Source organism: Procambarus clarkii, chromosome 56, assembly GCF_040958095.1.
Source record: "Procambarus clarkii isolate CNS0578487 chromosome 56, FALCON_Pclarkii_2.0, whole genome shotgun sequence".
NCBI classification, from domain to species: Eukaryota; Metazoa; Arthropoda; class Malacostraca; order Decapoda; family Cambaridae; genus Procambarus; species Procambarus clarkii.
This window is the reverse complement of record NC_091205.1, coordinates 27,153,689-27,167,976: the sequence shown is the minus strand read 5'-3', so window position 1 is coordinate 27,167,976 and position 14,288 is coordinate 27,153,689. Positions and strand designations below refer to the sequence as shown.

At 42.1% G+C, this 14,288-nt stretch overlaps 1 protein-coding gene across 1 annotated transcript; it reads right to left on the bottom strand.

The window, feature by feature from the left end:
• Positions 1–2,009: 2,009 nt before the first annotated feature.
• Positions 2,010–5,299, bottom strand: LOC138353027 (uncharacterized). The gene is made up of 4 exons (XM_069305664.1): positions 5,064–5,299; positions 3,403–3,566; positions 2,595–2,803; positions 2,010–2,255 (listed from the first exon to the last, which is right to left on the bottom strand). The coding sequence occupies exons 1-4, from the start codon at positions 5,141–5,143 to the stop codon at positions 2,067–2,069; spliced, it is 642 nt and encodes a 213-aa protein (XP_069161765.1). The 5' UTR covers positions 5,144–5,299; the 3' UTR covers positions 2,010–2,066.
• Positions 5,300–14,288: the final 8,989 nt, after the last annotated feature.

The window sequence follows — 14,288 nt, the reverse complement described above, 5'->3', positions numbered from 1 at the left end:
GCAAGAATGACAGAGGGTGGAAGGGTCCTACCATCAAAGGTAATCTTCACAACCCGGAGGGGTTGACGGCGACTACCACGAGGGGGACGAGTAAACGTGTCCACCTGGAGAATAGAATGGCCCTGGGCAGCGAGGATATGTCGAATATCGTCGTGGCAGTCGCGCAGGTCCCGAACACCGGTCGCAACATGGGGTGGGAGCAAAATAGTGCCAACACTGGCATTTAACTGAGCGTTCTTCGAGACCCGAACGGGGGTCTCGCCAAGGCAGGATAAGGCAGCCAAGCGGGAAGCAGCATCCTGAGAAGGAGCAGCAACGACACGTGTACCGAGACGAGTGGGGTTGAAAGTAATGGAGGCATCCACGGAATCAATGAGATGTCGATGGAGGGAGAAATCGTCAGGAGGCGCAGAATCAAGAGGGAGGAGATCAAAATATTTGGCCCATGAAGCGGGACCAAACAAGGCTTGATAGGTAGCAGAACTGGAAGGAATCGAGCGAGGGCGGCCGTGACGAGGACGGCGGTGAGAACCCCCAGAGAGAGAGGGGTTAAAAGGCGCAGTAGTTACAACTAGAGAAGGAGCCGCGCCAGGGGACGAGGTAGTCACCACTGGGGGCTTGGGGCTCGACCCAACCACAGAGGAGGGAGGGGAGCCAGAGGAAGGAGTCAGAGAGGCCAAAGGAGGAGCAAGGTCGGGGCCCAATGCAGCGGAGGCTACAGAGCCCGGTCTTCCAATACGGACCGACTCGGGGGCTTGGTCGCCCACCCCACGAGCCTGAGAAGGTAAACCAGAAGAAGCCGAAGCAGGGGTAATCATCTTGACGAAAGAAGAATTCACTCACGAACGTGCCCCCACACCCACCATGGAGCCACAATTAGAGGCAGGACACCCAACAAGAAGCTATCGCCGATCTTGTCGGGGCCTCCTAGGGGTGCGTCGCGAGTATACGCCCCACAAACGCCACCTTAAGAAACCGACAGTCCGTCGAGATCGGGTTCAGTGACGAAGTGGGGATTGACAATAAAAGGTTCCCCTCGCTCTCGACATCGGGTACTGCAGTTCTACGGGTGCATGAGTATGCCTCCTCAAGCACCCGGGCGTCAAAATAGAAGAAGTCCAAGGGAAGAACCAGAACGAGCAAAAGGTCGGCAGGAAACGGCAAGCAGATAGGAGAAGAGGGGGGAGAAAAACGAAACAGAAGGAAAAGAAAAAGATGCCCAGCAGAATTGGAGAGGACGGCAGCAGGAGCACAAGGCTAGAAAAGGACAGAGGACTGTCCCAAGGAGCATCACACTCCGGCAGCCGCCCACTAAGCCCCCACACGGCGACAACGAGCTGAGCGGGGAGGGGGTACATTAAGCAAAAGAGTGAGGAGGCAGGATGGCTGTCACCTCAGGTGACCTGGTCAGCCGTCTAGTGGTGGTCAGGTGCATCAGTCAGATATGATATCTTGAGGTTATCTTGAGATGATTTTCGGGGCTTTTTTAGTGTCCCCGCGGCCCGGTCCTTGACCAGGCCTCCACCCCCAGGAAGCAGCCCGTGACAGCTGACTAACACCCAGGTACCTATTTTACTGCTAGGTAACAGGGGCATAGGGTGAAAGAAACTCTGCCCATTGTTTCTCGCCGGCGCCCGGAATCGAACCCGGAACCACAGGATCACAAGTCCAGTGCAAAGTCCAGTGTACAATCTATAATGTGTTTTGCCTAGTTTTTGGTTCATCTTTTCTGCCCTTGCTTCACTGAGTAAACCAGTATGGTCCTGCCTCTAGGCCTGGTGTGTTTAGCTAAAGCTTGGTAGTATCTGAATTAAGCTTGAGGAGCCACTGAAGGGTCTCTCCAAAAAATACAGCTCTCTCTCTCTCTGCTATTTTTCCCTTAAATTTTTTATCTTTTGTTCCTTTGTCTTATCTTCCAGTATATTAAAAATGCATTGTTTATATAATTTTGTTGTCACCATATGCACAAAGATGTCTTCTATTATTTGGGATCAGAAAAAAGCAAAGCATTTTGCAATAAAAAAGAAAAATCTTAATATGCGAGTCTGGTATATACATGAATCAGCTCAACAAATACTTACAAGTACTTTTCTCCTGAATTCAGATTTTTCCACCTCTAACATTTTGAGCTTATTTGTAAAAATAGCATTCTTTTCTGGAGGAAGTTCAATCCCATTAAGTCGTGCTTCAAGAAGGAATTTACGGATAACTCGCTTCTGAGCAACATTTAGGCTGCTGTCTTTTGCATATATTTCCTGTAAATAAATAAACATGATTTTAAAAATGCTGCGCTAAAATTGCTCTCCCTCATGCCCTAGATGATTAATGCATGGTCAAACATGATATTGTGCACTCAGTACTTGGTTGTTATAAAGAAATCCACATATCTAAGAATTTGCACACTTCAAATCTACAAAGATTGATGGTTAATGGTAGTCGTGTACACAAATCACACTTTAGAAAGCAAAGAAAAAACACATCCTTTAAGAGAGAATTATATAGTTTTCTTAAATTTTGTGCTATGCTTTATTGTTTCTTTCACAGAGTTGAATAAATCTTCTTAAGCCCTTGCATCTGAAAAAAAGGTAACATACCTTACATGCTTCATAGATAGGACGGCTCTGAAACTTGTGAACTCTGGCTTTCCGTGCTCGCTCATGAATCTTGAGATAGGCATTTGTATTCATTTCATGATTTTTAACTGTGTATAATATTTTTACATTACTCCAAGCAGAGTTTAATGGAGACTCCAAATGGTCCAGTTCTCCTACAATACTATCAAATGTTTTTGGTTCTTTTGGGTCTGTAAAAAGAAAACCAAGTGTAATTAATAATAAAACTCCATTAGACATTATAGTCTACATTTATGATCAATAAAACTCATAGGTAATGCAACTAACAATTTCTGGACAGATCACTCGTGTCCAGAAGCAGGCGGCTAATTCTGTTTCATATAAGAAAACTTTGACATACAAGTAAAAATGCTTTATTCTTGGATCTTTTAACATTAAATTAAATTTATTTTCTCAGTTGTCACTAATAATACGGCATAAACTAAGACAGACATTGAAAAGTAAAAGACAAATTTATTTAAGTGCTGCTGACATACAGTATTATAATCAGCAATTATATATTAACAAAACTTGTACTAAATGAAAATAATAATAATTAAAAAGTTGCTATAGTTTTACATTAAACAGTATGTATATGATATCAAGATATCTACACCATCAAAATAGTTAATGAGTTAGGCATATAATATCTTTAAAAAATGTGCAATAAACTGGCCAAGGATTTTTTTAAGACTACCTTGCCAGGAAAAATAAACAAAATAAATAGAAAAGTAACTAAATTTGATAATATAGCGAAGGCAAGAAATATGAAGATAAACAGCACACGTACTACGAGCCTTCTCTTCCACAGCCCAAACTCTGGATTCATACTCTAATGCTAGCTTGCCAATCCCAGTCCAACATTTCTCAGGAGTTAACTGGTCAAACTGCGGCAAGCCATCAGTACGAAGCAAGGCATTATCTTCAGGGGTGTCGATTGGGCTCTCTGGCAACCTGTAAATTAATTAACATATTAATTTGAAATTTAGCAAAATGACAAATGGAAAATTCTAGTTCAAAATCCTTAGTAACCAAGAGGCAAGCTGTTTAGTCTACAACATTAATATATGTTAGTAAAATTCTGGAAATCTTGATGCAGTGGGACTACCTATGTTCCATGCATTATTCAAAAGTTGACCATACTGTACAAGCAATGAACACATGGTATTTTAGTTTTCCACTTGGAATACCACCTCTCATATATATTTATTGGATAATATTGATTTGTTGGACAAAATACCGAAGGATAATAGTTAATCCTGCTTGTAAAATCTTACAAAGTTTTCAGGTGTAGATGGATATTTTTGAACATCATGGCAAAATTTTTTTTTTCAAATTTGTTTACATCCACTTATTTTACACAGTTGACCATCTAAGGCCATTGTATATGGTACTGAAAGATGGCAAACTATTACTTGTTCAGATGGATATGGAAACTGTCAATGTTTTGAGTCCATATGTGCTTATCATTTCCAAATATTTTAATTTATTAAAAACAGTACAATTGGGATAAAAGTAGTACAGAAGTGCATCTTATAATTTCTAATAAATGTAAAATATTAAAATAAGCAGTGCATTGAAGATGTGTTTTACATTCAGTATATGCAGGGATAATTATACTGTAGGACCACTGACAGTGAGCACCAAATTAACTTGGCTCAAATTTTGGCCAATTCTTAGGTTTAGCTTCTTAATGTTTGTCTTCATAAAGATTCAACATTTAAAGTTTTTGTACATACTGTATTTTCAAGATTTTACCATCACAACACTTCTTATATCTTTCTTTTTACCATTAGAAAAATATACAAACAATTGTTTTTAAATTGTTCTGAAGTATTTAACAAAGCCAAAGTTATTTTTTGACATCTTATAAAACTTATTATTTTTTTTTTTTGAGATATATACAAGAGTTGTTACATTCTTGTACAGCCACTAGTACGCGTAGCGTTTTGAGCAGGTCCCTGGAGTATGATCCCCACCGCGAAGAATTGTTGTTACAACCAAGTACCTATTTTACTGTTGAGTTAAACAGAGGCTACAATTAAGGATTTGCCCCCAGTAAATCCTCCCCGGCCAGGATACGAACCCATGACAAAGCGGTCGCAGAATGCCAGGCGAGTGTCTTACCACTACACCACGGAGACTGGTTATAATAATATATATTAATGGTAATTATAATATATGAATTATATTGACATGATATACGAATTATGATACACGTGTAGTGGAGATTAATGGAACTGGCCCACTTCGTGCCACTGCCTCACCGATAATGTTTCAGAGACAATATATTTTATGATTCTTTTTTATTTACAAAAATCTAGGGTTATGAATGCTGAAGGTCCTGCCCGGTGGCACCAGCTACCGGGCAGGAATTCATATTTGAAACTACCATCTTATGGAACTGATTTATGTGCCAGTTGTTACCAATATCTCTTGTTGTGTACTTACAACACAACGTAAGTTGTCTTTGGTCGGAACTTTAATGCTGCCGGGCAAAACCGTATATTCCTGAGCAGCACCCCGGCCATAGCTGCTTACGCATGTGAGGTTCCAAACACAGTCCCACTGATACGATCAATCCATATATTATATAGCCCCCCACAGCTTAGCTGTTTGCTCTAATGATAGAACAAATTAGGTTTAAAATTATGCTTTTCAAAGAATTCGTGAGATGAGATGTATGTATGCATTTAGTACTAAATATTTAATTAAATCCACATCTGCTGCTAGCCGCTGATGCAATATTTTGTTTACTTGAGAGAATGTGACCAAGACGAGAAACTCAACGCTCCAGGGAGTGTTGCCAGATTGGGCTACAAATAGCGAATTAGGCTACTTTTGAGAGACCAGCGCTCCCAAATTTTTAATTTCGCTACTTGCTACTTTTTAGGCTAATTTAAAAGCAAGATGTGCTAATTTGGGCTATTAATGTTAAGAATGTACGATTGCGAGTTACATGAAAGTAACTAAGCTATAAATAATTGTAATTAATAATAATTGTAAATATTAATTAATACTAAATAATATTATTTAATAAATTAGTTCCAATTCAATGCAGAGTTTTCTTCCAAGCACAGAAACTTGTAAATATAAATACAAGATAATAGATAGATCGATAAATAAATAGACAACTTTCAAATAATGCACCAAGTAATGGCGAGAGCTAGGAAAAAAACTAGACAGTATACATTACATTTGAAATTTATAATGGATGAATGGTAATAAGTTGGTGTATGTTTGTATATATACCAGACAAAGTCCATTTAATGGCAGAATTTAGCCATTTTGTGTAAAAACTTTTATATCTCATATTATTAATTATAACAGTAATCGAAAAAGTTCATAGTTTGTATGTACAAGAGATGAAACAGAGAGTCATATGAGCTAGAGCGATGGGCTGAGTCCATAAGGAGGCGGAGCTTCCAGAAATACCTTCCTGTGATTGGCTGTTGCGGGGAATACCAACACTCTTTTATGAATAAAATCTAAACTAAGAAATAGGTCCTTGTGCACAACAACAAGGTTGTTGTGAAAAAGAACAACAATTTCTGTTTTGCACCTGATAGAAATCTCCATCTAACTGAATAATTTACTCGAATAAGAGGGCAGAGCAGTGTATCCTTATTTGTGTCAAGGCAACCCCCAATAATAACGTCACAAGTTAGGTAGCCAGCCCATTTTTATATAACATCCGTTATATCCTGCAATATTTAATTATCACTTTAAATAATTAACGCTTCATTCTTTTGGGTAAGTTAAAGTTAAAGCAGAATTCCATAAGCAGGACTGGTGGGCTGAACTAAGATGATTTACTAAGTGGATGGCACTTATAGCTGATCCCTTCCTGTGATTGGCTGTTGTGTGAATGTCAACAAAGAGTTTCTACCAATGATATGCACCCCATACCCATCTGTGGGCGGAGCCTGGTACCTCCTTCCCGAGCACAGCATCCCGCCTTATGGGTTGCTGTTTGGCTATTTATAGTGAATTGGAAAGAAAACAGATGGCGTTAGTTGTATTTTGAGGGATGATTTGTTATTAGTGTAATTTGATGTCAACAGATGGCGTAAGCTGTATCTTATGGCTACTGTTGACCAGCCAGTTGATAGTGTTCTCTTCTGCCGACAGATGGCATCAGCTGTGTTATTATTACTTCCGAATTCCCTTTAAACACTGATCTACAAATCCCTTGGCTTATGATAAGGTTTTATACCATTTATGATAAGTATTAGATAACTGGAGTTCCCAATGACATTTATTTATCAACTGTTCAAGATATCATCATATATCAGATATCATCTGGTTAGGACGTACTGCTCTCGATTGATGAAGATTAAGCCATCCAAGAGGTGGCACGGGCATGAATAGCCCGTAAATCCTGCTCTCGTAATATTATTCAGGGGGGTGGGGGAACTATCAAGTGAAAGCGCCAAGCCATTACGACTATATAGCACTCGGAAGGGATCAGGATACGGATTTGGGATGGAACGGGGGAAAGGAATGGTGCCCAACCTCTTGGGCGGTCGGGGATTGAACGCGGACCTGTAGGAAACGAGACCGTCGCTCTACCGTCCAGCCCAAGTGGTTAAGCGTAATATTATTAAAATAACAGTTTATGCATATAATAACAGCATTTCACATTAAAAATACTTGGATATATCAAAATTTGGTAGTGAATTCCAATCTAGGAATCTCCTATGACTAAACTGTACTTTTTAATCATTTTTATGTACTACTTATTATTAAATTATTAAGTACTTACTATAATAATTAAATAATTTTATTTACTATTTAAATTAAATGATAAAATAATAGGTAATAATAAATCATTGTGTAGGGGGACAGGCAGCCAGTGTGTATATATACACGTTAGGAGCCGGTCGGCCGAGCGGACAGCACGCTGGACTTGTGATCCTGTGGTCCTGGGTTCGATTCCAGGCGCCGGCGAGAACCAATAGGCAGAGTTTCTTTCACCCTATGCCCCTGTTACCTAGCAGTAAAATAGGTACCTGGGTGCTAGTCAGCTGTCAAGGGCTGCTTCCTGGGGGTAGAGGCCTGGTCGAGGACCGGGCCGCGGGGACACTAAAAAAGCCTCGAAATCATCTCAAGATAACCTCAAGACAGGCTTATACCAAGGTGCCACAAAGGTGCCAAATTAAAGACTGCAGGTGCTGCCGGGGCGGGCCCAAGGGCTACTGGCGGCCCTGGCCAGGCTGAACTTCCGCGCCCTTATAATCATCATTGTTTAATAATCTTCACAGGGAGAAACAACTGTAAATATAGGAATACTTTATTACAACATACACGGTAAAGAAAACAACTCGGAAACTAAGGAAATAAAGCTGCCGAAAAAAACATTAAAGTCCACTTCAAGTTCAAGTATGTATGAGACAACAAAAAAATACATCTCAAAGGGATAGAGTAGCTTAGGCTATTTCTACTCCCGTCTACTTCAAGTCCCTCAAGGGGCGCACAAATTCAGTGAGTACAAATACAAAAGACCGAAAAAGTAAGATTAATATTTCAACACGAATTTTCTCAATATTTCTTATGTTTCTTTTCACTGTCGATGGTAATTGAAAAATCAATTCTCCCAAATTCATTTTTATTTCTAGTCTGACGCGACACTTGAACGCGTTTCGTAATAACTTATTACATTTTCAAAGACTTTTAGTTTACACACACACAACTATAACCTGCAAACACTAAACAGAGTTCTTACTATGCTATAATTCGATGATGATGATGATGAAGATTAAACCACCCAAAAGGTGGCACGGGCATGAATAGTCCGTAAGTGGTGACCCTTTTGAGCCATTACCAGTATCAATAGCTGATACTGGAGATCTGTGAAGGTGCGACTGCCCCCCTGCGTGACGGGAGATGTCTCCCGACTGCTATAATTGATTGATGATTGATGAAGATTAAGCCACCCAAAAGGTGGCACGGGCATGAATAGCCCGTAAGTGGTTTTAAGCCATTCCCAGTATCAAGAGCTGATACTGGAGATCTGTGGAGGTGCGACTGCACCCAGCGTGACGGGAGATGTCTCCCGGACCAAATCGTGACCAGATGGTGTGCTATAATTCAAGATTGTGATTGATAAAGATTAAGCCACCCAAGAGGTGGCACGGGCATGAATAGCCCGTAAAGTAAATAATTCAAACGGCTTTTCATTTTATATACCTGCATTTGGGTGAGGTGATATGTTACAACAATTTTGGATGAGGTGAAAACAAACTTTCAACACAAGATAGAACACGAAATATTGGGTAAATTTAAAGGGGAAGAATGGAAGTAAATGCCAAGGGCCTATTGGCCCATATTTCTTGATGCTTCTATATATAATGTGCTTCTTCACATTAAGAAGTCAACACCAGCAATCAACAGCCAATTAATGCACAACTATATTCTACCCACTTCAAGACTCCGCACCAATATAGAAGCATCAAGAAATATGGGCCAATAGGCCCTTTGTATTTACTTCCATTATTTCCCTTTAAATTTACCCAATATTACTCAATATTTCGTGTTCTATCTTGTGTTGAAAGTTTGTTTTCACCTCATCCAAAATTGTTGTAGCATATCACCTCACCCAAATGCAGGTATATAAAATGAAAAGCCGTTTGAATTATAGCCACCATTTGGTCACCACTTGGTCCGGGAGACATCTCCCGTCACGAGATCATCTGGTCACCATTTGGTCCGGGAGACATCTCCGTCACGAGATCATCTGGTCACCATTTGGTCCGGGAGACATCTCCCGTCACGCAGGGTGCAGTCGCACCTCCACAGATCTCCAGTATCATCTATTGATACTGGTAATGGCTCAAAAGGGCCACCACTTACGAGCTATTCATGCCTGTGTCACCTTTTGGGTTGCTTCATCTTCATCTTAAACACATTCATAAGGGAGACATCTCCCGTCATGCAGGGTGCATTCGCACCTCCACAGATCTCCAGTATCAGCTCTTGATACTGGTAATGGCTTAAAAGGGCCACCACTTACGGGCTATTCATGCCCGTGCCACCTTTTGGGTGGCTTAATCTTCATCATCATCATCTTCATCATCGAATTATAGCCTAGAGAGGGTGATCATCCACACTCAAATTACACTCCTTCCGCGTCGTGGGAAGAGCCTACTTTCAAAATAGTAATAGAAAGTCTCCCAATGAAAAAGGCTGCCTATGATCCGACAATCCTAAGGCGCATAATAGAAGAGCAAATGTATAGCATAGCAGTAGCAGGAGCCACCCACATCTTCACAGACGGATCGGTGGACACAGAAAATGAGAGTGCTGGCGCTGCTCTTTGCACGACCAGCGTTCAGGCATATTGGAGACTGGGAGGACTAGTATCATCAACCCAAACTGAGCTGTTCGCCATACAACAGGCATTCGCATATGTGATTGCACAAAACACTCAAAATGCAATCATACACACAGACTCAAAAGCTGCACTTCAAATACTAGGACAAAAACAGTGGAAAGATAATGTGGAAATAATTACCACCATTTTGTATCAAGGAGCAGTCGCTAAAGGCAAAGGCCTCAACATAACTTTAAACTGGATCCCATCCCATATTGGAATCCCATTAAATGAAAAAGCTGATGAAATTGCTAAATTGGCAACTCGTCATCCAGTGATACATAAAACAATTCAACCCAGCCTAGAGAACATAAAAAACTCTCACATCTCAACAAAGCCGACCTGCACCAGAGAATAGCTGAAGGTTCGCCATCTGCAACATGGTATCTTCAGGCAACCAAATTAGAAAGGTTAAATATCCCAAAAGGAATCCACAGGGAAATAGCAGTTAGGCTATATAGACTACGTCTAGGTTACAGATGCAACTGGGAGATTGGTGAACCCCGACAGAGAGAGTGCATCTTCTGCCAAACTGTCACAGAAAAGCCATTACTTCACTATCTTCTGGAATGTGAAGCAACCAATGACCTTAGAAGAGCTTTAAGAGTTCCTGAATCATGCAGTGGCCACCCTGAAGCCATCAACACAGCCACTCTCCTGGTCAACAAAGGTGTCCAGCAGCTGGACACCCTCATAAAGACTGTGAAGCAGTATCCTCCCCCACGATAACAGCTTGATGGTTAAATGCAACCTCAGAACACTGGGAAAAAAAAAATTGTACCACTTACGGGCTATTCATGCCCGTGCCACCTCTTGGGTGGCTTAATCTTTATCAATCAATCAATCTTGTGTACTACACCATTTGGTCCGGGAGACATCTCCCGTCACGCAGGGTGCAGTTGTGCCTCCACAGATCTCCAGTATCATCTCTTGATACTGGTAATGGCTCAAAAGGGCCACCACTTACGGGCTATTCATGCCCGTGCCACCTCTTGGGTGGCTTAATCTTTATCAATCAATCAATCGAATTATAGCCACCATTTGGTCACCACTTGGTCCGGGAGACATCTCCCGTCACGCAGGGTGCAGTCGCACCTCCACAGATCTCCAGTATCATCTATTGATACTGGTGATGGCTCAAAAGGGCCACCACTTACGGGCTATTCATGCCCGTGCCACCTTTTGGATGGCTTAATCGTCATCTTGGACACATTCATGGGAGACATCTCCCGTCACGCAGAGTGCACTTGCACCTCCACAGATCTCCAGTATCAGCTCTTGATACTGGCGATGGCTCAAAAGGGCCACCACTTACGGGCTATTCATGCCCGTGCCACCTTTTGGGTGGCTTCATCTTCATTTTTTTTTTTCGAATTATAGCCCACGGGAGACATCTCCCGTCACGTAGGGTGCAGTCGCACCTCCACAGATCTCCAGTATCATTTATTGATACTGGTGATGGCTCAAAAGGGCCACCACTTACGGGCTATTCATGCCCGTGCCACCTTTTGGGTGGCTTCATCTTCATCTTAACACATTCACAAAGGAGACATCTCCCGTCATGCAGGGTGCATTCGCACCTCCACAGATCTCCAGTATCAGCTCTCGATACTGGTAATGGCTCAAAAGGGCCACCACTTACGGGCTATTCATGCCCGTGCCACCTTTAGGATGGCTTAATCTTCATCAATCAATCGAATTATAGCCACCATTTGGTCACCACTTGGTCCGGGAGACATCTCCCGTCACGCAGGGTGCAGTTGCGCCTCCACAGATCTCCAGTATCATCTTTTGATACTGGTAATGGCTCGAAAGGGCCACCACTTACGGGCTATTCATGCCCGTGCCACCTCTTGGGTGGCTTAATCTTCATCAATCTACTCATCCACGGGAGACATTTCCCGTCACGCAGGGTGCAGTCGCACCTCCACAGTATCATCTATTCATACTGGAAATGGCTCAAAAGGGCCACCACTTATGGGCTATTCATGCCCAAGCCACCTTTTGGGTGGCTTAATCTTCTCTCTCTCTACTCATCACACAATTTGGTCCGGGAGACATCTCCCGTCACGCAGGGTGCAGTCGCACCTCCACAGATCTCCAGTATCATCTATTAATATTAATGATGGCTCAAAAGGGCCACCACTTACGGGCTATTCATGCCCGTGCCACCTTTTGGATGGCATAATCGTCATCTTGGAAGACACCCACGGGAGACATCTCCTGTCACGCAGGGTGCAGTCGCACCTCCACAGATCTCCGGTATCATCTATTGATACTGGTAATGGCTCAAATGGGCCACCACTTACGGGCTATTCATGCCCGTGCCACCTTTTGGGTGGCTTAATCTTCATCAATCAATCAATCGAATTATAGCCCAGCCACCAGTAACACGGGAGACATCTCCCGTCACGCAGGGTGCAGTTGCACCTCCACAGATCTCCAGTATCAGCTCTTGATACTGGTAATGGCTCAAAAGGGCCACCACTTACGGGCTATTCATGCCCGTGCCACCTTTTGGATGGCTTAATCGTCATCTTGGACACATTCATGGGAGACATCTCCCGTCACGCAGAGTGCACTTGCACCTCCACAGATCTCCAGTATCAGCTCTTGATACTGGTGATGGCTCAAAAGGGCCACCACTTACGCGCTATTCATGCCCGTGCCACCTTTTGGGTGGCTTCATCTTCATTTTAACACATTCACACGGGAGACATCTCCCGTCACGCAGGGTGCAGTCGCACCTCCACAGATCTCCAGTATCATCTATTGATACTGGTGATGGCTCAAAAGGGCCACCACTTACCAATTCATGCCCGTGCCACCTTTTGGGTGGCTTCATCTTCATCTTAACACATTCACAAGGGAGACACATCTAACATCATGCAGGGTGCATTCGCACCTCCACAGATCTCCAGTATCAGCTCTTGATACTGGGAATGGCGTAAAACCACTTACGGGCTATTCATGCCCGTGCCACCTTTTGGGTGGCTTAATCTTCATCAATCAATCAATCGAATTATAGCATAGTTAGAACTCTGTTCAGTGTTTGCAGGTTATAGTTGTGTGTGTGTAAACTAAAGTCTTTGAAAATGTAATAAGTTATTACGAAACGCGTTCAAGTGTCGTGTCAGACTAGAAATAAAAATGAATTTTGGAGAATTGATTTTCCAATTACCATCGACAGTGAAAAGAAACATAAGAAATATTGAGAAAATTCGTGTTGAAATATTAATCTTACTTTTTCGGTCATAACAATTAACATCGTGTAGTGCACTCTATATATCAAAATATATTACTTTGAAACCCATATCATTCACTAAAAAAATTGGGCTACTCTTATGACAAATTCGCTACTTTTAGACCGTCAGCTCGCTACTTTCAGCAATTTAGATCTGGCAACCCTGGCTCCAGGTCAAATACGTCAGTTAGTACAGAAGATGGGTCGTACAAATATATTTTTACCATTTCGCACTCAAAATTTGGACGTTCCGTATATTTCAGGTATTCGGAATTTACACACAGGAATCATAATAGAGTAATGCATCAAATGAATAAATCCACAAGGGCCATGACGAGGGTTTGAACTTACGTCCGAGAGGAACCCAGACGCTGCCTTAATCGACTGAGCTACGACATGGTAAAAGAATTGCAACCAGGAAATCATCCTGATCTACCACGGATCCTGCAGTCTCTCCGAGACACAAACCAGGGTTTTACCATGCATGCACCCGAGCTCTGTCAATAGGCTGTTCTACCTTGTAACGGTTCTATTGTTACGTAAAGTATGGTGACAATAAACACAGACACTAAGAGAATATGTGTGTATATCACGAGAATATCACGAAAAGAGAATATATATATATTTAGTCGAGTATACAGAAGTATGCAGGTGATACCTTGGCGAGCAATGTGTGAGATGAGCACACTGAGAGTCGGTACGGTATCTCGCAAGTGTCTGTTCTAGACCACACTTGAAAGTAGACTAGTTAATATTTGCTATTCTGCTGCTTATATACTCGGGCAACACCTCACCGGGTTGCTTGGGCAACACCTCACCTCATTCATCTCCAAAGGTTGGCAGGAATATTAACAATGCATTTGGAGCGAGTATATTATTAAGATAATCTACTCGTTACAACCTCTTCGCCCTTTCTTCATTACACACAGAAATCACAATAGCGTGATGGATCAAATTAACAAATCCACAAGGACCGTAACGAGGGTTAGAACCTGCGTCCGAAAGGATCCCAGACGCTGCCTTAATTAATCAACTGAGCTACGACATGGTTAAAAAATTG